The sequence below is a fragment of the Melospiza melodia genome, chromosome 2 (genome assembly GCF_035770615.1).
Source record: "Melospiza melodia melodia isolate bMelMel2 chromosome 2, bMelMel2.pri, whole genome shotgun sequence".
In the NCBI taxonomy this organism is placed as follows: domain Eukaryota; kingdom Metazoa; phylum Chordata; class Aves; order Passeriformes; family Passerellidae; genus Melospiza; species Melospiza melodia.
In genome coordinates, this window is record NC_086195.1 from 111,548,688 (window position 1) to 111,575,170 (window position 26,483).

Sequence of the window (26,483 nt, forward strand, 5' to 3'; positions counted from 1 at the left end):
GTAATACTGAGCTAACAATTGAGAAAAGTGTGAGGAACTTTGACCAAGAGAGTCTGGAGATCTCACAAAAATACAAAAATCTGTATTTCAATTTACTGGAGTTCAAGAAAGAAAAAGAATGTCAAGGGTTCAGTAGTATCCTACAGACTTCAAAGATCAGAAGACCATCGTATCCAAAGAATCTCCAAAAATTTGACTGCCTGGAAAATAAATATATCACTTTTCAGTGAAAAAGAAGAATTCAAACATCAGATATCATCTTATTTATAATCATGGATACTGTATTCCAGAGAGTCACATGATTTTATTTTGGACATATTTCAGTATTTTCAAGGTCAAAAATACTAATTTTATCTGAAAAATTAAACTGAAGAAGTCTGTCTTCTTGAAAGGACACTGGCTTGCCCTCTCCTGGTTTACTTTTCCACAGATGCTGCTTGATGAGTCAGGCAGACAGTGCCTTACTGGGGTTACCTGTCCTTTCACCCCTGCATTTCAGTCTGGGCTCTTGCGGGTGTTTGGACCTGCAAGAAGTAGGTCTCCTGTAACCTTGTTACTCTGCTCCTGTGAGGGATAATGTCTCCTTACAGATTTTTGAAGCAGTCAGGTTTCAAACTCAGATGAACACAAAACATCCCCAGAACTGAGATATTACTGTGACAATTATTTGTTTGCTCATATTTACATCATTTACTTGCTCTTTGAGTGAATAAACCCTTGTCAGAGACAGTAACGCCGTGATTGCTTTAATTCCGAGCATGTATAGTCCACCTATCATCCAGCTAATTTACTGTGCCAACAACTGTCTCACTACATAATGAATTAGATAATACCTTTTTTAATGTCCACAAATAATTGATGTCCTGGTTCAGCAAGGCAGTTAAAGGCTGTCCTTGTTCAGCAAAGTGCTCAGACACGCCTTTAACTTTGTACAAGGTGGAGATGGTGACAAGATGGCCAACTGGTCCCCATCTAATTGAGCTGTTATTTTTGTCACCAAGTAACTTTTCCTGTGAAAGTTGTGCCTATTAGTGAGTATAAAGTGCTAGGCTGAATTTAAAATAAAGTTTTCTGTGTAGCCTAGAAATATGTTTTTAAAAGATATTGATGTTACTTGTTGGCTGACTGACAATACCTATTTCATCCATATGTCCTCTGGATTAAAAAAAGGAAAACTTTGCATTATTTATGAGTGTTTCAAATATTCCTTGTGTATTAGATATTTTTTCCCTTATCACCTATTTGAATACAGTTTTTGCATTCAGGAATATATTTCTTCATGAAAAATAGGTGGACAAAACCAAATCATCTTTCTGTTAATTGTCCATTATCTGTGTCTTAGTTATTTTAAGCATCTCCCACTAAGTGGTGGCTATGAAAACACATTACTGCCTTATTAATGTCAGTCATTTCCTCATTAAGATTTGTACTGCCTGAAAGATGTCATGAAGAATATGAGACAGCCATTTCCAAATAAAAAGTGAGAGAGTATAATGATTTAACCCCAGCTATCAACCAGACCCCATGCAACTGTTCACTCACTCCCCACCAGTGGGCTTGGGGAGAAAATCAGAAGAGAAACATTTTGGGGAGAAAGTGAGAAAGGTAGAAGCAAGAGAACCCATGGGCTGAGATAAACAGGGAAGGCACAACCCCTGCATGCAAGCAAAACAAAACAAGGAATTAATTCACTGCTCACCATGGGTGGACAGATGTTCAGCCATCCCAAGAGAGCAGGGCCCCAACACATGTAATGGGGACTTGGGAAGACAAAGCGTCATCACTCCAATCACCTCTTCCTTCCTCTTTCCTCCACTTTACATACTGATCTTGATGTTCTGTGGTCTGGAATATCCCTTTGATCAGTGGGGATCACCTGTCCCAGCTCTGTCTCCTCCCAGCCTCCCCTGCATCCCTCTTGTGGAGCACACGTGGGAAACACCTTCCTTCAGCATCCTTGTGCACGCACGGTACGTGCAGATGTGAGTGCCACACCAAATAACAGTCAGGTCTGCATTTGTCATAAGCTGGTCGTGGTGTGTAGGAGCTGAGGGATGTTTCTTCATTTTCTTCTACAGCCTAAGAGGCTCAAGCTTGCCTTGACCATTCTCATGAGATCATTGCAGCTGTGTACTTCCTGTCTCTACAAGAAAGGAATTTTTCCCCATTTGGTTATGTTTCCTTTTGACCCAAAAGAAATCAAAACTTGGTGTGCAAGAGCGAAAGGATATGACTTTATTAGGAGTTGTAGAAAATACTAATCAAAAAGGAATTAAGTACAGCATAGTGCAAGGATGATTGTGATGGTAAAAGCAATGAGGACGTGTGATAATCTGTGCCTGAGCATAGTCTGTGCAATGTGCTGTAAATAAAACACTGAACTATGGGCTTTCACATGATCATAAAAAGAAATACTGAACAGGCATCTCACTGAGCATTGCCTGTTCAGTGCACTGAACAAAGCAGGAGTTCTATGGAAAAATAATAATTTTTATTGCAAATAAGTAGGGTGTTAGAGTGGCAAAATAAAAGCTGCACAAATAATATTCTTTCTGGCAATTTCCAACTCCCTGGACAATATTTCACCTTGTAACAGAGGCTTTTATGCATTACTTTTCTCATGGAATTGATACACTTTTGTAACTAAATATGTTGTACTCCTTGAATTTTATGTGTTTTATTCAACTTCCAAGGAATTTAATACTTTAGTTGTGTCATTTACTTTAATTGATATAGTTCTAGCAGACTTACACAAGGAAATGTGTATTACTTGGAAAGACTTGCAGAGGTTGCGTAAGTTGGGACAGACACAGAAGTGCCCAGGGCAGCAGAATGAAGCAGATTGTCCTGGTGTGTTTGCACACTCAGAAATCCAGAGTAACTCCTGCATGGCTGTAACAGGTTAGGTATGAAGGCCACAAATTTTTTTCTTGCTTTGACCATACAGTCAAACTGGCTTTAGATATCCTAGTATGTGCTCAAAAGCAGGGTTGAACAATGATGCAAATTGCTCCTCTGACATAAAACCACTGTGCCAATTCAAGCTTTCCAAAGGAGTCAGCAAATTGGTTTTGTGCCATACCAGGCTGGTTTGTTCTGCATCTGCCTGTGTCCTTCAGATATCACACGTGAGCACGTAAAACCAGTGGAGGCTGGCATGTGCCTTAGCTAATTCATGCTGCCCAGGTTTGCCATGGGTCACATTTGCAGTGCCAGGCTGCATAGCCCCGCTCAGACCTGGAATGGAGCAGGTGGAGTAGCCAGGAGGGGCTGAGCCATTTCTCAGCCCACCTGGAGGCCTCAGCTGCCTTTCTGTGCCATGGCCTCACTGGGATGCTCCTGGCCTCTGTGCTGAACCTCAGTGGTCGGTTCCTGCATTCAGCCTGTTTCCATGGCTCATTTCTCCTTCAGAGCTGACATGCTGTTTGATGTTGCCTCCTACCAACCCTTGGTAATAATATATTTTCTGATAGTCTCTTCTTAAATGAATGGAAAGTGTTCATTTTCAAAAACGGTAAAGAACTGCCATTTGTAACACCCACATCCATTTTTAAGAAAACAGAAAACAGATTTCTTATTGAAGGTGAGAGAACATTTTCTATGGCAAGCATGACATCCAGATTCTTCCTTATGCATATGACTAAAACAGTACAGATTTTTTTAATTTCTTTTTTTTTTTTTTTTGCTTTGACTTAACTCATCAACATGAGATACTTCTCTCATCAATGTCAGGGGAAAAAAAAGTATGATTATGTGGGTGACTTGAAGTAGCACAGGGATGGCTAAGATGAGTCAGACCAAGGGTCCATCTAACCTAACACGTTGCCTCCAAAAATGGAGATTCCAAGGAGGAAAAGCACAAGGCAAGCATGTAATGATGATACCCCTGAATATACTCCCATGACTGAAAAAATCAAGGCTTGAGAATTTTTTGCTTATTGAAGATTTCTCTGTATTTAATAGCTGTTGGTGGGTTTATCTGACAAGTCAAGTAGCTTCTTCAATGCCTTTTTAATATGATACTTTTAATTCAGCTATTTTTAAAGAACATTATTGCCTTAAAGCATTTTTAGGAAGCAAAACTTAGTCCAGGCTAGGTTAAAATAACTAAGTCCAATTGCAATACTATAGTATTATAACTGCCTTAGGATATCTGGCATTGAAAGTTACACTGATGGCACTTGCCATATGCTGAATGATAGGGTTATGCCAATACACAGCTCTAAATAACAGAGGTAAACCTGCAGAAGGGAGAAGACTGCATACCAAGGTTTTCAAAATAATTTTTGGCTCTCAGATTTGTTAAGGAAGCCTGAACTAACAGTAATATACCTAATGCACAGGGATCTAAACTGAGCCCTCAGAGAGTCTGTGTGTGCCTGGGATGCAAAAATGAGGCGGTTCCAGTTTCAAAGAGCTAACATTTAAAAAATCTCAATTAAAAAAAAAGTTAGCTTGCAGAGGAAAGGCACAGATGAGGGCAGCACAGTGAAAATGGCCTGTGGGGAAGCAGCCACATAGCTAAAGCAGCACAATTGCAGGTGAGAGCTGTGCCCCTGCTGCAGCTCTCAGGCTGCCCTCCTGAGCCAGCTGCACTGCCCTGTGCCCACCCCAGCCAGCAGCACCCCAGCTCTGTGCCTGACAGGGCCTTTGAGTGACTCCATCCCACTCAGGTTTTCCCTGCAGCCACCTCCCTGTATAGAGAAACCTGGTGCAGGAGCGAATGGGCTTAAACTTCAACTTAGCTAGAAGGATGAATTTCTTCTGTATCAGCCCAACAGTGTGTGGTACATGGGAATTCTCCATTTCCTCTGCAGCTCTGTCAGGCATAAAGTTATGCTACTGCTGTGTGAGGACACAAATAATGAGGGAAAGTGAAGAGCGGAAATAGAGGAAAAAAGAAACAAAGTGGTGCCAAAGAATGAGAGAGAAGCTAGGAAGTGTGGGTTTTCGATGATAAAACCCAGCCTGTACTAGTTATTGTTCCTTGTAGAAAAAGCAGTGTAACTGGGAACAACATGAAAAAAAGTCTGAAGGGAGTTATTTTTAGAGTCGTGGTTTATATGAGATTACTTAATGCTGGTGTATTTACTAAGGCCATGGAGCAAATTAAAGTGTCGTGAATAAAGGTCTGTGTGCATGCAAACTCCCTTTTCATCCAGGCAGGGCTGTTCTTTAGCCTGAACTTAAAGTGGCTTCTATCCCCAGAGGGAGAGCAGGGATATAAGTGCTAGACAGCACTTGGTGAGACTACTGGATTATATAGTTTTGCCATATATTAAAAATTATACAATTATAAACAAAAATGTTGCTTTAGAAAAAGCCCATTGGAAAGGAACATCTTCAAAGTAAAAAAAAAAAACCAAAAAAACCAACCAAAACCAGATTAGTTTGCAACCTTTTCTCTTATTTAGCTAATTTTTCTAGGAAGGTAGCACATCTTCAGTTACTCAGCTGTGATGAGATTTCTTTTTTTAATTCACAGGTGTTAATTGATGTTAAATTATGTAATATTCAATATATGTATCACAAATAAGATTGACCCAGACTAGGTAATCTCTATTAGATAAAAGACAGAAATACTGAAGTCATTAAAACTGTAGAAAAATATTCATTATGATATCTAACCTGAATTTTGCTTTCCTGTTTGCATTGGTTCTATACTTTTATTGACAGTAATACTCCATATGAAACAGAAAGCAATTTACAGAATCTTTAAAGAAATCCTAATGAATGTTTCATGTCCAAATCTTTGTGTTACTTAGGATACACATCAGCAACTTTGCTCCTTGTTTATGCTGAAATAGCTTTCATAACCCTGTCATCATCCCACTCCTTTTAGAGCAAGAAAAGTTGGTGACCTGAAGAGCACTCTGACTCTTCAAAGGGAAGGAAGAAATCTAAAGATAAACATGCTTACCATTAGGTATTTCTAAACCTTAAGTTCAATTTCAGATAGGCTTTGCCTGCTGCCTGAATTCACATTCAGCATCTGCACAGATGTTCATTAATTTCCATGAGAAATAGCTTTGGAAATGAAGTCCCACACACGATTCCCCTGGCCTTTAGTTCAGAAAGATGCTAGATCATGTTGAGTCTCAATGTCAAATATCTCTGTGGGGAAAGACTGGAAAACCTGACCTATTTGCATATGTGAGCGTGCGTGGCAACAGTCTGCTGCACTTATGTATGAGGAGAAGGTTATTTGACAATAATAAAATTGCAAAGATGATAACCCACAGTTAGAAAAAAAAAGAAAATAAAAGAAAAATACATTTCTCCTTGGTTTTACTGGCGAAAAGGAAGAAGGAAGAGAAGGGAACATTAGTTCAGAGAATGTGGCTGGATTTTAATAAAGGCTGGATGGCTTCATGGCCCCTGAAAACATTTATGTATAAATGAGTTGAGATAATAAGGCTAATCAAATGTCATGCTTCAAGTCATCAGTTCATGGCCTGAAGGGACTGGGAAGTGTTTTTTTGCCACTGTACAGATGTGCTTCATTGATTAGGATTTGTCCATTTCAGAGGAAAGTTACAGAGCCACAGGCATCCATGATGACTTGCTTGAGCCAGTATTCTTATGGAGACCCATCAGGTTCTTGGGAGTTTTATTTTATGTGAATGCACAAGTTTTGGAGCAGCCTGAACTCTGTCGTGGACATGGGTTAAACATGACAGTATCATACAGCACTATCACTGAGAAATCATGGAAACTTTGCTTAAAGTTTGTGCTGCAGATCAAGGTGCAGAGATTCTTTTGATTGAGTTAGCAGATTGGTGGGTTTGTGCTGTATCTGCAGGACTGAATTATTATAATCTCTATCTAGTTTTCCTGAAAGTAAAGAATCCTTCATAGAAGTTGTTTAGAAGCCTAGACTTCTTTATTTCATCTTATTAGCTTCTTTCTCAGAGCATGACATCCATAACTGATGGTACAGTGCAGTCCACAGCCTGGCATGTGTGACTAAGCCCACTTAATTAAGATTTGAGGTCAGAAGAAGGAGATGGTCCCATTTCTTCTAGGTATTCCAAGGTCAGAGGTATGGTAAATAATAAAACCATCACAGAGCTATAGCTGAGTTAAGAAGATGAGGACTTTTAATGCTGTATCTGTAAGACATTCAGAATATTGAAGCAGATAACAAGGAATGACAAACAAGATTTGTTTTTCATATCTGCAGGGAGTTGAGAGGACAGTGCAAATAACTTTAATACCATTTGTATCTAAACTGTGGCGCCTAGGGGATGCATGGTTACAGGGCTGAAATCACTCATGGTCCCTCACTTTGAGCTTTGCCTACAAATTCCAACATAACACAGAACCAGGCTGCATCCTGGAGGCTGCCTTGCCATGGCATGGGAGCTGGCTCTGTGTCTGTGTGTGTATAAAAGGTCTCATTCTGACTGTGTATTGCAAGTAGTGAACTTGGAAAAGCTTTATCAAAATTCTTTGCATGCCAAGTATATCGTGGAATTTGTGCATAAAAAGTGATTCCATTTCAAACTACAAGTTTCCTTGTATGAAATTGTGTCACAAAGTCACTTCCAGTTGGTAAAAAGCTTTTTTCCTAAGGTACCATAGTATCTGTAGACAAAAGCTTTATGACATCAATTTTTGGAAAGCAAGTTAAGCTTTTGCAAAGATTTGGGGAAGATTAGATGGCCCCCTTGTGGAAATTTTATGTATTTATGTGTGCATATATATTTAGATATGTGCAAAGACGCCTATTAGATCCATGGAGAAGGAAAATGGCAATTTTGCTTATATTTGAGTTGTGTTATCAATATCAAACATTTCTGAGTTTTCTTGGGGTTATATACTCACACCAATTATTTCTGGGTTTGCTCAGGTGCTATAAAGTATTTGAGTAAAACACAAAGTTCAGTGAAAAATGGAAAGTCAGCAGTCTGTCATGTAAGTATTCAATTGAAATACCCTGTCATCTTCTTGTTTATTGGCTTAAAGGTAAAATAATGCAGTTGCATTGCAAAAAGAGGAATTTTAAGGGAAAAATAAATAACATTTTTGTTTTACAGCTGGGTAATTTCCCTAGGTTTTGTGAACTATTTTAATGTACAAAGAGGGAACACTTCTCTTATAATATATTCATTAGTAAAATAATCTGAAATTCTTTCATATCTGTGTTGTTATGTTGTTTACCTTATGGGAGGCTTTAAAAACTCAGCATGTAGGACAAGAAGATTATTGTGATGCCTGGATTTTGTAATGATCATTTATAATTTATGGTCATTTTGCTTGACGTCAGAATTAATAAAGATTTGAGGCAAAGTTTAGAGAGAATAAATTAGTGTACTTTCAAAGGGATTTCAATTACTGAGCCCTTTTTATTGTTAATTACTTTATTAATTGAGCAGAATTACTGCACTGATTCAAAATGCATTGCAGTGAAAAATCCCACAGAACTTTTATCTGAGCATTCCAGACTTGGAAAAGAGTGCCTGCAACTGAGCTCTTAGTTGGAAATCAGAGAAAGCTCAGCTGGAGAGGGAGCCTGGTTACTCTTGTGGCAAAAATTGGTTTCCAGTGAAGCCAATTACAAAGGAACGCTGGTGATGCTGGTGCTGCAAGTTTTACCTAGCCAGAAAATAAAATGAGATAGCAACAGCTCCTTCAAAAAACAGGAAGAGCATGAAAAGAAACATTGTAGTTGCATTTAAAATAACTAATTTTGATTTGTTTTAGACTAACAAAATCTGACTGAAGAAATGTAAATGTCAGAAGATTTAAGGATCTGGCTACATTTGATTTGTTTTTTCAGGGGCTCTTTGAAACTGAATTTTACCAACCAAGTGTATTCCTGCAGGCAGCCAGGACTCTTGTGATAACAGATCTCTCATAATTCTGCATGAATGTATGCAGGGATTTTTTTTCCTTTAGAGCCATTATGAAAGGCCTTATGTTGTTTAAGTTACTGGATAGGCAGGAGTTGTGTGTCCCCACCTTTTTGCACTGGAGCTGGAGGAGTGCTCGGTCACCCAGGCAGTGACCCCATGAGAGTCCTCCTGAAACAGGGACTTCCTCTAACCTTTTTGGCAGCTGCTGGTTGTGAGGAGGGTTTTGTGGTTTGTCCTGTGTGCATCAGTGATATTTCATGAATTCTGTTATGCTAAGCTGTTACCCATGACTATAGGTACCAGGCTATTTCAGGAGAGTGTCTTCCCAAAGAGGTTGCTGTAACCATCTAAGGCTATATTGGCAAAACAAACTCAAACTGCAGGTCCCTTGTACAGCACTGTCTTCAAGTTTGCCCTTCTCTTAGCCCCTGTCTGTCATCACCTTCCTTTTCCATCCCCTTAGCTCGTTTCCCCCGTACTTGTAACATCCTCCTGAGAAAGGCAAGTTCCAAGCTTCCTCCCCAGGCTGGGGCTAGAGGCCGCTCGGGGAGGAGGTGGGTAGGAGAGCAGTGCAAATGCACCCTTATTTCATGTTCCCTTCTGTGCAGTGGCCTAGCAAAGGCAGAGAGAAAAGAAACAACAATTTTGAGTAAAGAGGTCGTGTGTACCACAGATTTACACAGTTCTTTTGAGACACGGCAATGACCTGTGCACAGTAGATAGAATGGGGGTGATGTGAGCAATGGATTCATCCTTTCCCAGTCCTCTCCACAAAAGATTTTTCATTCTCCCCAGCACAAATGCCTTGCATATCTTTGAAGACTCTTGTAAGACACTGCACATCTATGGCGTTTGAATAGTGATTCCTCCTGTGTGTGCTCACACCCTGTTTCTTAAGAGGTACAAGGGTTGTTTTGTGCATGTGCTTGATACAACAATGCAATTTTCATTGTTTGAATTATTATTGCATTTTGTATTTGTATTTCTTTCAGCAAGGTTCTTGCTACTTCACGCCTTTCAGCAATTTAAGAAATACTTAGAACAACTGAGCTTGATATAATGTAGGCAAAGAACAAAAATCACTGGAGGGAAGTTTGTTGGATTTATGTCTTGTCAAGACATGATTTACAATTTGTATCAAGCTTGTTTGTTTTTCCACCAAATCACCTCATGTACACATTTCTATTCCAAACAACTTCACTCTGAAACAAATTGTCATTTCCCCATCTTTAACCAGCTTCTGTGTTCTCACATACACCAAAGCTGGGGCCTCTGGGCTGTAGCATGTAAATCCAGCATCTATCTCTGATAGCAGGATGGAAATTTACCTTCAATAAAGTATTTGATGGACCAACATGTGCACAGTTATTATACAAGGCAAAAAGCATGAGGCTGAGCATAAGAATTTTCTACTGAACAAGAAGCTGGTAACAAAACAAGATGTGCTGAAAGAGGAACTTAAAGAAAAGTTATCTGTGAATTTCCTCAGGGCTAGTTTTAACTCTGACCCTATTTCATGTTTCCATTAATGGTGCTGGCACTAAAAGCTTAAGGATATTAATGGAATTTGCCTAATGACATTGAGGATTTAATAAAAATAGGGGAAATGAAGTTTGGTAGTGCAAAGTGCATGGTTCATGCATCTGAAGCTGGCAGAAACAGCTTTCCTCTATCAACTGAGTGCTTACCAGCCAAAACGGGGAGTCTTCATATTCATGGAATTGCAGAATGGTTTGGGTTGGAAGGAACCTTAAAGACCATCAAAGGCTGTGGGCAGGGACCATCTGAGCCAGTGACACAGTGAGTGTGAGTTTCCAGAGTTATGTGGCCCCACAAAAAAACAAAATGCAATGTGAGGGTGTATCAGAGAGTACATTGCCAGTGGAGGTAAAAAATGTTTATTGTACAAGACACCTCTAAAGAAAGCCCTGTGTGAAATTTGCTCAATTCTAGCCATGTATAGTGAAATTTGAAGTGTGCAAGTTCAAATGCCAGGAAGGGAGTGCTATGATGATCAAAACCTCAGGAAAAAATCTCAGGAGCTCCTTACTTTTGTAAGCCCCCTATCAAAAGCTAGCATGTAAAGCTGAGATGTTGGAAAACTCAGTAAAAGGATCTAAGCATGACCCAAGGGTTTTGGGGGCTGCAGTTTGGTCACTTAGGACTTTTCTTATCAGAGGAGACAATAAAAGGTAGTTCAGCTTTGTAAATTGACAGTTGAGAGGTGTGATTGCTCTCTGATCCTCAGCTTAAATGCTATTTCTCCTTCTCTCATGTTACATTTCTAAATCTCCTTTATGTATTTGCAGTGTTAACTCAAGAACAACTGGATCTAAGTAGACCAAGACCAGGTTTTGTCTGGGAATAAGACTTGTGTTCCTAACTGTAAGAAGCAACCTTCACAAGATATTTTCAGTAGGAGCAATGGCATGAAAAGGATATTTCAAAAGCAGTTAGGAAAGGGATAATTGAGTGCTCTCATCTGTGCTGGCAGGGTAGGTAGGGCACTGTGATATCTCTGAGAGCTTTTTTTCCTAAATAAATCAACAAGCTTCTTAGTATCTGCTCATACTACTCTCTATTTTCTTCACTGCCAGTGAGGCTGAGCTTCCCTATGTGTTTAAATATAGAGTAAAATGCCCAACTTTATGCTCTGTGTTTGAAAATGTATGCCTAAATCCTGAAGGCAACACACAGGAAAAACTTATATTAGCTCAGAGACCTCACACATACTCATATTCTATTCATGTGCATTTTCTAAAATATCAGGATTAAAACCATGGGTAACTACATAATTTCATTAGCCTAGGAGCTGCTAGATACAGACTTGATACTTGTGAACAGAATTCATTTCTTTAGGGACATGTAGTGGCTGCACTGTCCTCTCCAGTTTCTGTAGACTCTATATTGAAATAAGTACTCATGAAGCTGCTCAATAATTCAGGGTGTGCTGATTTGGAGTGTTGTAGGCCTAGTTAAAATCTTATTAAAATCCCCAAAATCTCTTAAAAGAAACTAAAAATCCTCTGTACTGTTCCTAGGGTGGCCAGGAAAGAGCAAGGGAGAAGGGGATAATTTAGTTGTCGAGTTGGTTCGTGTTTGCTGTGTTGTCTGACAGGACTGTACATTTGGTGACAGGAGACTTTCTGCTGTCATTCAGAATCCCAGAGCCCCAGGGCTGGGAAATGATTTCAGGAGAAGTTCAACCTCCAGCTCAAAGCAGAGCCACCACTGAGCATAGTTGGGCTTGCTCAGAATTTTGTTGGAGAGAGTTGGATCTTCAAAATCTCTGAGGGTGGAGGATGCAGAGCTGCTACTGACAAAACTTTCCAATGCTTAATTATTCTGATAATGAAAATTGTTTTCCTTTTATTCTCACCTTTTTCAGTTTCTGACTACTGTCCCTCATTAGCGATCCTGCCGTGCACAAGAGTGAAAAGCCTTGCTTTATCTTCTCACTGGCCTCTTCTTAGGTGCTGAAAGGCTGCTGTTTGATCTCCACCTAATGTCTTAGACACTTCTTCGAAATACATCATTAAAACTTATATTTTCCTATGCCAAGAAAAAAATTCTCAGCACTCCTACTATGTTTTTGCAGCAGTAGGTCTCAGGATACACCTTCACTGATTTTTGAAGGGCTTGTGGCAATGTGATATGTCAAGAATGTGATTATTATTGTCATGATTATTCATTACTTTTAAAAAGTACAAAATCACATGTCCAAAGTCTAAAAGCAGAGAATATTTTTAAAAGAAATTGTCATTTTGCCTAGTCCGAGGCCAGTTGTCTGAATTCCTGAAGTATTTAAGAAAAAAAAAATAAATTAATCTCCACAAATGCAGTTTTTACCATTGTTTTCAGTACAGATGTAGTGCTGGATTTTGAAACTAATCTTTTTTCTGTATTATATGAATCTATGAACCAGTGCTATGTTAAAATAGCTTACCTAATATCTCATTCTTTCCATATCTATGCATAGCCCTATGACATTATTGAATTTGTTCTAGCTTCATGTCAAGAAAAATTGAACTCTTTAGGTGGAAAAATTCCTAATGTTGTATGTGTAGCATTTGTGTTGCCAAAGGTTCACTCCCTTTCTTTTACCCTTCTGGATTACCCTAAATCACTACTGTTAAAATTTGTTTGATGTCAAAGACTGAGTGATCTCTAAAGACACTCCTTGTCATCTGTCATTCTTTAATCAGGTGTAGGACACTAATCTTCTGATCAAAACTGTGCAAAAAAACACCCCAAAAAACAGTGCTATAAAGCTTTCCTGAGCTTTTTCTGATGGCATGGGTACAGAATTCAATCACATATTTCAGAGGATATTTTTAAAGAAAAAAGGGTTTGCAATATCTAAACAGAAAAATTGAGAGTTTTGTGATGAAAGCATTGAATTACTGAAAAAGAAACTGAAGTCAGTGTCAGGGAGTATTCCTCCTAACATGCAAGGAAATATAAGATTTCACATTTCTTAAGTGCTTCCCAGTGCCCAATGACTGCATTTCTCTTGCCTGTAACAGTCTGTGTCACCACAAATTGCCTCCCAAGTGACCACCTTTTCATACCAGAGCCAGACATACAATCCCAGCTGTCTGACTCCCAGCCCTCCCTCTGTCACACTGATATACTGATGTATCAGCAAGGACAACAAAGTTATAATGGACTGCTTTTCTAACTGCTGAATTGGAGATTTGTACGAAACAATACAGAACTTGCTTAAAAACTTTGTTTTACTTTGGGAAATGTTCCAACTCTATAAGCATGTTTAGAAAGAGATATTATACCATGGCTGGTAGATGTATTATAGGTACAAAGAGTTGTGAAATTGAGGTTCTCTGTGGTTATTTCTCCCTCATTACAAAATGTTATGTTAGTGGTTAGTTTTTGATGTTGGCCTGAACTTTGCATTTTGTGAATACGTCCCTTCAGGCAAGGACCCTTTGGCTCCAAGCGCAGGGATCACCTTGCAGACAGAGACACCTGCACAACACAGACTCCTCCAGGTCAGCAGTTTATCTCCCTCTGTGGCCCAGGTACACGCTGTGATGCAGAGGGAGCCTCTAAGGGATGCAGCTCATGCCAGAGGTGGCCCCTGCCATGGCCAGCCACACCTCACTGCCTGTGCTGAGCAGCTCCCTGCTGGTGTCAGAGCTTGCCTCGATGCATAGCTCGTATGTGGACCACTGCAATTAGCTGTCCTTCCCTGAAAGCAGCATCCAGTCCCTTCTATGAGCAGGCATGTTGTATGGATTTAGCTGCTCTTTCTGCCACTGGGGTAATGAAAAGGGTAGGTTTAACCAACACACTTGTGGCCAACTCAGAAATGGGAAACAATGGCCAGTTTTTATTCCAGTTGGATTCAGAGACGTGGGACAAAATCTCAAAGGAATAATGAGACACAGCTATAATTTTGTAGTTTTATACCTCAAAATTGAAGTTGGGATTTTTAAATTTTTTTTTTATTTAACTCTGCTAAGTTTTCCTTTAATGTGGAGTAAGTGTCTATAGAATTTTACAGCCACTGTTTTAAGTGCTCATCATGCCAGATGAAAACTGCAGAAGTGGTGAGTGCTCAGATCCTCTGAGAAAACAGCTAATTAAGTGCTTTTGCTACATGCCGAGCAGGTGATGCCTGTGATGTGAGTAGATAAACCTTCACTTCTTAATGGTGGTGGCTGTTCTTTCAGTAATAGTCTTGTAAAGAAACCCATGAAAACCTGAAAGGACAGATAATAGTATTAAGCTCACAAATTTATGTAAAGGATTTCTTAGAAAACCATTCCATCACGGTGTCTAGCATCCTGTGAGAGACACTAAGCTTAAGAAGCCTATGTGCTCCTGCTGCATCATCTTTGCCAAAGTTTGTGGGACAGCTAGGGTTTATCAGTCTGGCTTGGTGGATAAGCTGTATGATGTTTCCTGCAGACAGATGGACATGCATATATTTTGTGCACTGTTTCATAGATTTTCATTACAGTGCCATTGTTCTGGATAAGTATGCAGTCTGTTGTTGTTATTTTGGGCAGTTTTCTGTAAATTAAACACACCATGGATGCAGAGATACTGCACAGAAATGCTGCCAGCCTCAAGCTGATGCATCTGCATTTCACTGACTTTGACCAGTTCAGATCAGCCTGACAATGTTTCTTTGCTTTCTGCCTTTCCCCATCATTCCTGTTGCACGTTCTTATTCCCTAATTGCACATGTGCTGCATTATACTTACCTTTGTTTCATTTGTTTACCCTCTTCCTTTCACCATTACCCATACTGACAATACTTTGCCCAAAGAGAGGTTACTGACTGTGAGCTAACTCTGTTACTGCCTGTGAGAATTTGGGCTTCAGGATAAAAATGGGAAGTATGAGACTTTTGTTCACATAATGCTGGTCGTTCTTAAGCCTTCATTTGCCACAAGCTCTGTTGGTAGCAGAAGTGTGCTGACAGGATGGCTTTTGATGGGTATTTCAGACCTTTCCTCAGGAGTACACTCACTTCCACAATTAAAGGTTCTAACTTCTTATCTCCACTTGGGACCTAAACTTGGCCAGGGCTTTTATTTTCCTTTCTACCAAGAAGAAGCAGAACGTGGATAGTTTTATGATGCACCTGGATTTTTTCAGTCACTTGGGTTTTTCTTTCTTCTGTCTGCTAGTGCTTTCCAAAATATTCTCTGGTGACTCTCTCTCTACCTCAAATACTCTCCTGTCTCTGCATCGACTGCCATGAGCACGCTGTTCTCCTTTTATGAAGATGCCATTCATCCCTCTTCCCCAGGAGGCCCTACAGGATGTTTCTGTTCTCAGTGTGCAGTGATCCTTCACGTATTTAGCAAATCTCCCTCAGCTGGGACATCTGCTCCATGGTGATAGAGGAGGCAAAATGCTCTGGTTTGGGATCACCTCTGCTTATAGCAGACTCTGCTCTTCTGAAATTAATTTCTAAACCAGAGCAATACTATTGAAGGATTAATGTAAGATTAGAGTATTTATATTAAAATACCTTATAATGTGGAAGAAATACATGTTCTTTGGTTATAACTAGAAGCTCATTTTATCTGTTCTTTTAATTAAAGGTTTTCTTTGCCTAATGCTAATGAAGAGATTGGATTTCATGCAAGTAGGACTAGAGCCTTAGGAATTACCAAGTACTTCATAATTCCAGTGTAAACAATAGTGTGCAGCCCACACTTCACACTGGTGTTTGTTTGAGCTCTTGCATGGATCATCAGGCCCCTGCTGTGACCATCACTTGCCCAAAAAATCAACTATCCCACAGTGACAACTTCAATAACCCATTAGTTTCAGTACATCATGCTCAAAAGGAGATTGCTTAATCTGGGGAAGCTGCATAAAGTTTCCTTTCAGGAGGAACTGACACTGCAACTAGTGGGCTGGTGTTTGAAATGAAATCTAGACTGGTCTTACATGTGTATGTGTTTATAGAGACAGTCACGAGATACATTGGCAAACACACAGTTATGGATTTACTATCATTTTTCTGTCATTGACAAACGCAGGTTATGGCCAGATTGCGGTGTAAATTTTTACACACACACGGACATGCTGATATAGATATTGATTACATAATTATATAGATATAGTTTGTATGGGTTTTAATTAATTTGGAATATTTTCTGGAAAATATCTTCTCCCTGACATACCAGCATATTCTTCTTGGCTAGCCTTTAAGTACTGAGGGTATCTGTGGTAGTAGTTTCAGCAGTCGATGATGGGAGTCTATGAAATAAATCCAAGAAGTCTGTGATGAGTTTGCTTTGACAAACAGGGTAACAGGAGTCATTACTTGATTCTTTGCTCAGTATTTCCCACAGTGGGTTGCCATTGAGTTCAACACAGCCATAAGTGTGAGCATGGGTAATGCAAGAGGGTCATTTACACCAACAAGAACAATCTGTACACAATCTGTATTCAGAGTGGCTCAGGCATATTCAGTGTTCAGCTAACTTTATGCTATTTTACTGAACAGGCCATAGCCTGTTTTGTATTTTTAACCTGCTTCTTGTCTTTATTATGAGCTGACTCCCTGGCTATTCCCAGTGTGATTGAATGCTTGTATATGAGGCACTGAGGGCTCCAAAATGCTTCTATAATTATTCCATAAATGTCAACATTTGAAAACAATTTAAAAACAATTTCCTAGGATAATTTTATAAGTTATATAATTTTCCAACTGAAACAAATGTCCAGAGCCTTATAGTGTGTTTACTTGTATCATTATTGTGGAGACACGCTCCTCCCTGAAAGAAAACTTTGTGCACAAGTTCGTGTAGCATTCCCCCAGTCTAGGGGCAGCATGTAACAGTGTCATCTGGACAGTGGAAGGTGGAAGAAATCTTAAGGTCTTCCAACCTCAGAGTGATTAAAAGGGTGACAGAGGGTCGAAGCCCGAAGGTTAATCAGAGGATTGTAAACTATGAATGCAGTGTAAGTTATCAGCCCCTCAGAAACTAGATGTGTGCCAAGCTGCTGTTAAAGTTTGTATGCCGGATGAAGAAGCCATTGAGTGGGTAATAGAAGAAGGCAACTCTCTGGAAACTGCAGAATCCAGCAGCAGATTTATCTGGGCAGTGAAAGCAGCTGCAGAAGTTAGGTACTCACAAGGAGGAGCAGCAGCAGGCTCAGTATGCAGAAGGGAAGGTGCGGATGTTAACCAAAGATGTACTGCTCTCATTTCCATGCATTTGCTTTGTACTCCTGTTTATTGCACATCAAACACATTTACATATCCAGGGATGAAAGGGAAATGATTGATGCAAAGGAGGTATTTTTGTTAATTGTTGTTGCTCTGAGTCATACCTGGCTGGGACTGCTGGAGATGGGTGAGGAAGGACAGAACTATTATTAGAGGTATAAATAACTGTCAAGAGCAAGTTTAAAATCTGTCTGTTACCGCTTGTTAACATCCAAAATTATCTGAAGAGAGGAGGGGCAGCAATACAAGGACTAAGACAATGTCCCATCTTTGTTGATGTAGATGTTTGCAACTGCCTCTGAGTATTTGTCCATTTTTTTCCTTCTCTGTTCCCTTGGAGTTTGAGCCATTTTTGGTCACAACCCTGTCAGTACCTGCTGGATGTTGCAACAGCAGCTTCTTATGCTCAGAGCTGATGGGTGTTTGAGAGTTGAGCTGTTTTATCTGCACAGCACTTGTGAAATGTGTCCCCTTTTTTCCCTGTAAAATGGCAAGTAGTTCTTAATGCACTCTCATATATGCAGTGTAGAGCCAGGATGAGATAAGCATCCAATCTGAGAAGGGAAAGCTGTGCCTCAAGTGTCCAAAGACTGCTTTTTCATCGTGGAACAATCCTGCAGAGTACACAGGAGGATTTCTGGTACTTCCTGCTCTGCAGGAGAAGAGGGATTTAGAAATACCTGTCTATGAAGGGTTGTGTGATTCTTGGGTTCCCTGTTGATGTGGGTGGTGTAAGTAGCTGAAGGGGACCAAAACAGCTGATGTGCAATTTGGCTATGTGTGAGCAGCAGTCAGAAGACCCAAGCTCCAAATGATTCAAGAAATATCATCCTTCAAAGTGTCATCTGACATATGATAATAGTAATCTTGATGATGCTGATGCATCTTCATGATGCTGACAGAAATCTTGGCTTCCAGTGCAAGTGATGGTGAAAATACATCCATGACAATCCCTATTTTAAATCCTTCCACCTGTAAAGCTTCTGCTGTGAAATAAGTATTGAAACAGCTGTTTCCATTAGGGAGTAGCTCAGGAAATTACCCTGCAGCAGAACATAGTCCATAGTTTGGTCTCATTACCTTATTCTGGAAAGTATATTACAGATCTGTAGGTGGAAAATTCAGAATGAATACGAATGAAGTATTCAGACCTGTTTCCCTTTGCTTTGCCTGCACTGGGAAATATATCTGCATATTCAGCAGTGTGTGGGGAAATAAATATTTTTATGGTTAACCTAAGATTCATGGAGATGGTGATCTTTGGTGGCAGGAAGTGGGTCATACCTGAAAAAGCAAAGTAATTGTCTTGGAGGTTGTTAAAAATGTTGAGTTTTTCATTCTACCGGAGTTAGTTCTTGTATGAGATGATCCTTCCAAAACATTGGTTTGTTTACAGGTACCTTGTCTTCAGCAAGCTTGCTTCCTGCTTACTTCCTTCATCCTTCTCTGCTTCCTGCTTCCTCTCTTCACCCTTCTCCAGGCTGAAGAAAAAGTACTGAGATCAGACTTTTCTTAAGAAATCTTAGGGCTCATGATTTATTAATGTGCAGTTTGCAGTAAGATGAGTCATGCAAACTCACGAGCCTATTTTTATACCAGATCATGTGTTAATTTTAGTCATGAATCTTCTTCTGGTAATTCTAACTGAGAGAAATCATAAGTATTTCAGTTTTGCTTTGTGTATATGATATCACCCTATAACTCAGGTGAGTTATTATTGAGTAAAACATCCCTCAGTTAAAAAAAACTCAATCTGTGAAAGTTTCCTTGATACATATTTAATTGCAGTCCCTTTCAGATAGCCATAAGTAAGACATACAAACTGAATTTAATACCAAAAAGATGAACTGACAATGTGAGCTCTGTAGTTATTTTCTCTATTTCAGATCAATGTATCTTGGTGTCTCTTTTGTATTCTTGACAGGTGACATTGAGTAATAACAATCCTTACACCAACAAATGCTTTTGTACTAGAGGATTATAACTAATTTCAATCAAGCACTTGTCTCAAATTAAGTCATATTAATGGATTTTTGGTCTCTTATTATCTTCACTCCAACCCACTTAATAATAGGGTTTTTCTTAAGTAGGTGGCTCATGCCATTCTTCCACATGGTGTTATTTTTAGCACTTACACCGTCCACATGAAATTGCTTGAGCTTTTCTTAGGTTATGCCCGAGTGCTGTGGGGATTATCAACCCCTGCATCTTGTGAGACGTGCGTGTCTCAGTCCAGAAGAGAAGGGGCGGCATTATTACAATCACTTTTCACAAAGTTTCTGATATTGCTGGCGGTTAATACTTCAATGTGGAGGGGAGCACACTTCAGTTAATTGGTTCCTATGTAAAGTAACTATCACTGAGCACTTGATAGGTCAAAGTAATTCTGTTTCTCTGAAAACTGCTTATTTCCTTTCATCTCTCTCTCTCTCTCTCCCAATTTACCTTGTATTTTATTCACAGTATTTACGAAGATTTTACTGTCTCAGAAATAGTCACCTGAAGTGCCTACATTGCCCTGGAAAAAGTGAAGGGTGTGGTGCCAGTGTTAGGTAATAGTTTTATTGGAGAATAAATAGGAAAACCTACTGAAATCCTAAAACTGTGTTTAATTATATGTTTCAGGAATTTCTATTACATCACCATGCTGAGGGATCCAGTGTCACGGTACTTGAGTGAATGGAAACACGTCCAGAGGGGCGCGACGTGGAAAACTTCCCTTCATATGTGCGACGGAAGAAGCCCAACGCCAGACGAGCTGCCTACCTGCTACGAGGGAGACGACTGGTCTGGAGTCAGCTTACAGGAATTCATGGATTGCAGCTACAACCTGGCCAGCAACCGCCAGGTGCGCATGCTGGCCGACCTCAGCCTGGTGGGCTGCTACAACCTGACTTTCATGAATGAGAGTGAGAGAAACATGATTCTTCTCCAAAGCGCCAAGAACAATCTGAAAAACATGGCCTTCTTCGGGCTGACGGAATTTCAGAGGAAAACACAGTATCTCTTTGAGAGGACATTCAACCTAAAATTCATTTCCCCCTTCACCCAGTTCAACGTCACGCGGGCCTCGAACGTGGACATCGGCGAGGATGTGCGGCGGCGGATAGAGGAGCTGAACTTCTTGGACGTGCAGCTGTATGAGTACGCTAAGGACCTGTTCCTGCAGCGCTTCCAGTACTCCAAGCAAGAGGAGCACCAGAAGAACCGGCTAAAGAGGCGAGAGGAGCGGCGACTGCTGCGGGAGCAGAGAGCTCACCAGTGGCCAAGGGAAGAGGCAGCAGAAGTAGCTGTTACTGAAGATTATAATAGTCAGGTTGCAAGGTGGTGATGCTCCCCCATCTCGCCTGACCAATGAGAGAATCAGAGTGTTTGTGCAATGTGGCTGCCTGGGAATTAACCAAGGGACTTACTGCTTTGGTAAATGAGACCTCGTCTGACAACTCCCCCTCCTTGTCTCAGTTTTTCTTGGTTTCTGCCAGTGAGAATGTATTTTTTTTCTCAGTAGGTATTGGTCAGTGTTATTAAATGGCAGTAGAATAAGATTCCTGGCAGAAAAAACTTCCTTCAAAGGCTTAAGCTATGAGGATGGGTTGAAGAGAGAGAGAGATCCTTTGCATTAACAGATGTACCCTGTACAATCTGAGCTACTAAGACTTGTGCAGACATGAATGATAGATTGGGGAAAAATACCTGGCTTGGTTTTTTTGTGACATGAGAGCTGGTTTGTTTCGTACTGTTCATTACAACTGTAGTGCATAACTTTCTAGTAAATGAAATTGATAAGGTGCACACATTGCCCTTCAAACTTCTACATGCTGTCTTTTGATTAAGGGAAGAATTTGATGAGGTGATTTAAAAAGACATAGGAAGTGTTGGATTGGGACACTTCTAGCTCTGTTCCAAAGGCCAGCAGTGAGAGATCGATTATAGGGGAGGTAGTAGAGGGATTGGCTTATTTCCCTGCAGGTGCTGAGAATACTGAGCCCAGCCAGGTAGGAACCATCTTTCTAAGTGTGTGTGGCAAAGGCAAGCTTTGAGAAATGAGGTCCACGTGGCAGCTGAGCACACATCACAGAGATTATCTGGCTGGGGGCAATGAAATCTGCCTTCACATTCACAAAAGGGGTCAAGAAAACTCCAGGGAAGAGGAAAGAGAGAGAAGGAAAAGCTTAAATATTAGTGCGGCATTTTCCAGATTTGCTGTAAAAGCCTGGAGATACATTGTCTGTGAAGGTAGGCAGGTTTATTATATTGTCTGTTAAAATACATTGATGCTGAGTGCATACAGCTTAAATTGGTTTTCTCTCTAACTACAGTAGTGGCTAGAAAAAAATTCAGCTTTCATTTTTATAGGATACATAATGGATATGTGGAAAGTCTTGATATTTATTACTCTATATGAGGATTCTTTGTAAATTGATTGTTTTCATGATGAGAGATCTGTATCTGTTTTTCTTCCTTGTCTAGAAAATTATTCAATGGGTTCTTCCTCCATGTGTTCCATTCTTGTGGCTGAACTGCATCTGTTTATTCCAAGATTTTATGTTGTTCCATTCGTAATAGTGAAATTTTTAAAAGAGGGTCCTGTGCACCATAGATCTGAGAGTTTTTTTCCTTCTTCTTCTGGCATAAATGTAAAGCATTAGGAGGAAATTTCTCTAAGTGCCTCAACATGGCTGCTAAATCAAGATGCTGAAAGTATATTATTGCATGCATGAATGGCTTTTACCTTATAGATTTGCTAATTAGAAGTACTGGAGTACCTGATGTGGATGCACATTTCTCGCTTGTTTTCAAAATTCAAGGTTTCTATCCAGTTGGTTGAAAAAATAATGTGTTACAGAAAAAAGAGGCTCAATTTGAAAATTTGTCCCTTCATTTCCAAGTTGGATTGTTTTTTTTTTGTGCATGCAGTATCTTCTTCTGACAATGCTATTGCTACTTATCTATGCAGAATATCAAAAATAGAGTCTAATGATCCTATTGAAAGTTAATGCATACAATAATACATTGAACATTGAAATATCATAATAGCATTAAGAAGTGAAGAGGGCTACCAGGATGATGCCTCATTATCAATGTAGTTCATTAACAATCTGCTGCTTTATGTCTGATTGTCAATGTGTTACTTTGGGGTGAGTAGCAGTGGGGTTTGGTCCCTAATACCTCTTCCACTCATGGTTCATGTACATCTTCTCCCACCTCTGCATTCAGAAGGGAAAAGGAAGGTTGTTGTTCTCTTGCCTGAGCATGGGATGTCTCCCTTAGGGAAGAGTGAGGAGCTTCCTGGGTTCCTGGATGGTGCTGCTTGGATCCCCCCTGCCTGGAAGAGGCACTCCGACACCTCACTCACGAATGGACACAAACCTTCCAAGACTTAAATTGAAATATTGACAACTGAGGTCTGAAGCCCGCTCTGGTTGTCCTGGCTGCAGGACAGTGGGGCCATGAAGAGCTGAGGCTCACTGGCACTGTTGCACCTTTAGCACAGTGCAGGTAATTCACAGTGGTCTGACGGCTGATGGCACCAGGGCTTTAGGCTGGGCTGGCCCTGTGGAGGGAAGGAGCTTTCTGGTGGTGGCACAGGGATGATGAGAGCTGTTGCATCTCCCCATTCCTGTGCCCATTGCTACGCCTTGCTGGAGACCAAACAGCATGAGAGGGGAAGGAAGGATGCTTTTGGCACCTGATGCTCCGCCTCCAGGATTCGCTGGTGCACTTCTTGTTCCCATAAGCACAGGTAGCTCGGGGTGCTGGGGAGACCCTGAAGGGCAGGAGAGAAGCCAGCCATGTGGAAGGAAAGATACAAGGCCAAATTCACATTGAGGAGCAAGGTAAGCAAGAAAGTAAGATGAATTCCAACTCATCTTTTGTTCTGTAGGGCATCCTTTTCTTTTCTTCCTAAGTGCAAAAAAAGTTGTCCCTTCCTCACATACCTCTTTGCTCAGCAGGCCACCTCTCCATGCTGCTCATAGCAGCTGGGACCCCATTTTTCATTTAGAAAGTACAGTATTTTTCTTTTCAAGGGAGAGGAGACAGTGCTCAGAAATACTTCCCTGGAGCCTCACCAGTGACTGTAAGTATCAGTTTCAGCTGTCTAAACACACCAACTGTTCTCCAGACTGTTCCTTCTGCCTGATACAAAACAAATCCTAATGAGGAAAATCAAAGACGTTTTCTAGGTGGTTTACATTAGCTTGAATAGTTTGGCAACATCTTAATGTGATGCCTAACCTTTTTCATCAGTCATTTCCCAGGAGTCAAGATTAGGGTCCTGAAGAGCTGTTAATGTGCTGTGGCATCTATGTTAATGGGATTTGCCTTAACGCTTGGGATTTAGTTAAAATTGAAGTTGGTTTGTTGGATTTTTTTTCCTCTGGAGCCCGTGTAACAGCCCTGGTTGTGGAGGAGTAGGTTTGTTGCTTTTGTTATTTTGGGTTTTTTTGGGAGGGGTGGGCAGTCAGCAGCTAAGACCTTGCCCAGAGCCCTGGGCCTGAAGGACCTGGTGCCTCCTTCCCTAGCTCCAGCTGCAGATCCAGCAAACTCACTGCACCAACAGTCCTGTTTTTCTTAGCAGAGTTTCCTGACACATGACAAATAAAGCAGTTTGGAAACACCTTCAGGCTGACTTCTAAGACACAGGCCTGCAGCTTTTTTCCTCTTGGGCACAGTGCCTGAAATAATTTAATGCAAAAGCAAAATAAAGGTCCTGCTTCATATCTCTGTTATTCCAGGTTTTCATTGCTCTGACAGCATAAACTTCACCATAATTACACTGGCCCATATAAGATCAGGGAGCAGCATGCTTCTTTAAGCTTTGTGAGCAGAAATGCTATAGGATTTCTGTCCATCTTCCTGGCATTCTTTTGTTGCTTAAACAAGGCAATTTGGCTTCTGCTACTGTGGTGCTGAAACAAATCTCATTCTTCTGTAATGGAGATGTACTTGCTAATCTCTCCCATCACATTCCCAGCACTGCCTTTTCCAGTTATAATTCACTGTGGGCTTGGAGTGGACAAAGAAATATGCTGTGTCATTAGAACTTGGTCCTGATAATTTGATGTCTAGTCCAAGCACTCGCCGTAAGGCCTTATGGCCTTATTAAGGAATGAAAATTTGTCCTCTCTTTTCCTCTCACCAGTGCTGACAGTAAAAACCTTTTTCACCATCAAGAGAAAAAAAAAAAAAAAAACACTGTTTCTGATGTTGGGTATTTTCCACTGCTGTTGTGTGAATAGTGAGGCTGTCAATGCCTTGCTAGGGATTCTACCCAGTATACAGCAGTTACTTGCTGTTCAGTAAAATCAGAAATGCAGAAAAAAAAGCGATGGAAATCAGATCCAGAGCCACACTTCATATCTGTATCACACCCATTCACCCAAAGGCAGGTCACATCACCTTTGTGTGTGAAGATGTTTCAGATTTAACATCCATGACTAAATCAGGAGGTTTCTTAAGTTGGTCTTCTTGCCCACACATGCTTCCTTCTGCCCAAGTGGGATCTTGTTTCCCACCTGCACTCTTGTATCAGTTATGAGCACTGCTGTTTTAAAACATATCTCACTTTTTCTTCTCCCTGTTGCTGTTTCCCTGATACACATGGAATTATTCATTTTTTGGGTCTGGGATGAGGATTAGGTGATTTTCAGACTGGTGGGGAATACTGTGTACAAGATGAACGATCACAATAAAATCATTCAGCTGGAGTTGATGGCTGTATCCTCTGTATGTGTGGGGAAAAAAAAGAAAAATCACACTCGAAAAAGGTACCAAATTTTCACTGTAACACTTCTTGCAGTTTGGTTCCTGTAATATTTTCTTTGTCTACATTTTGTGGAGGGAAATGGATTCCATGCCTGCAATGTCCTTGGCTTTCCTCTTGGCCATATCACTTGCTCTGTGATTTCAAATAAATGTTGGAAGAGAAGAAAAAAAAAGAATTCCCATCAGTTGCCATATTTAAGATGAAAGAATAAATTAATAGGTTGTAAATTACTTTATTCTTTAGGAATTTTCCTTCTGTTTATGTGCAATAATGTTTGTGAATTCTGCTACTGAGAGATTGTATTGTGAGTAATCATATATACTTCCATTCCTATTTAAAAGATAGTTTGTAGACCTAGGGATTTTCATTGACGTAAAGCACAATTTAATGAATTATTTAATGTGTTTAACCATTGTGATGTCAAAAGCAATTGTTTTCATCTATTTATTTGTTGGTGATTTTCTGTAAAAATGATGCTCATTAAGAGGTCTGTTAAAAATGAAGTTTTGTTGAATATTGTTGGGTCCATGAATTACTTATGAGAACAAATAAACATTGATTGTGTTTTTGAAACACCAAAGATTCTATCTTATCTACATAGCCATAAAAATGACTGAAAATGTTTCATGTCATAGTAAAAATCTACTGTGTGTTTTTAACAAAATGTACATGGAGGAAAATCACATTGCTTTAACTTAATATTTAATTATATTAGGACCCAATACCAAATCTTTTGCTTACAATTGGACTTATTTCTGCTCCAACAACACTGAGGAGCAGTCCAAACTGTCAGGATAATCTCCTGAGGTCTGTGAGGAGTAATGAGAAGCTGAAGTCTGTTGCTGGACTGTCAGCCTGGTACTGCTGGTTTGCTCTTGAAGTCTACCTATGTGAAAGCTGAGGGGTAGCCCTGTATGGTAGGGAGTGTTCTGACTCTCCAGAGTTTGTGACAGTGATGAAAAGAGTGTTGATGAGTTAGAATCATGGGAAAGGCCAACAATATCTTGGTAGGAGTCTGTTACAAACCAGCCAACCAGGTTGAAGAGGCAGGTAAAATATTCCATAAGTATCTGGGGGAAGACTCACAATTGTTAGCATTTGCTCTTATGGGGGACTTGAACTTACCAGATGTCTGCTG

General features: G+C 40.2%; 1 protein-coding gene across 1 annotated transcript in view; it reads left to right on the forward strand.

Annotated features, from left to right (window-relative positions):
* Positions 1-25,925, forward strand: part of HS6ST3 (heparan sulfate 6-O-sulfotransferase 3) — a 278,442-nt gene extending 252,517 nt beyond the window's left edge. The window contains exon 2 of the mRNA XM_063149557.1: positions 20,203-25,925. Coding sequence (XP_063005627.1) covers positions 20,203-20,908 — 706 coding nt within the window. The 3' untranslated portion in view covers positions 20,909-25,925. The remainder of the gene's footprint in view (positions 1-20,202) is intronic.
* Positions 25,926-26,483: the final 558 nt, after the last annotated feature.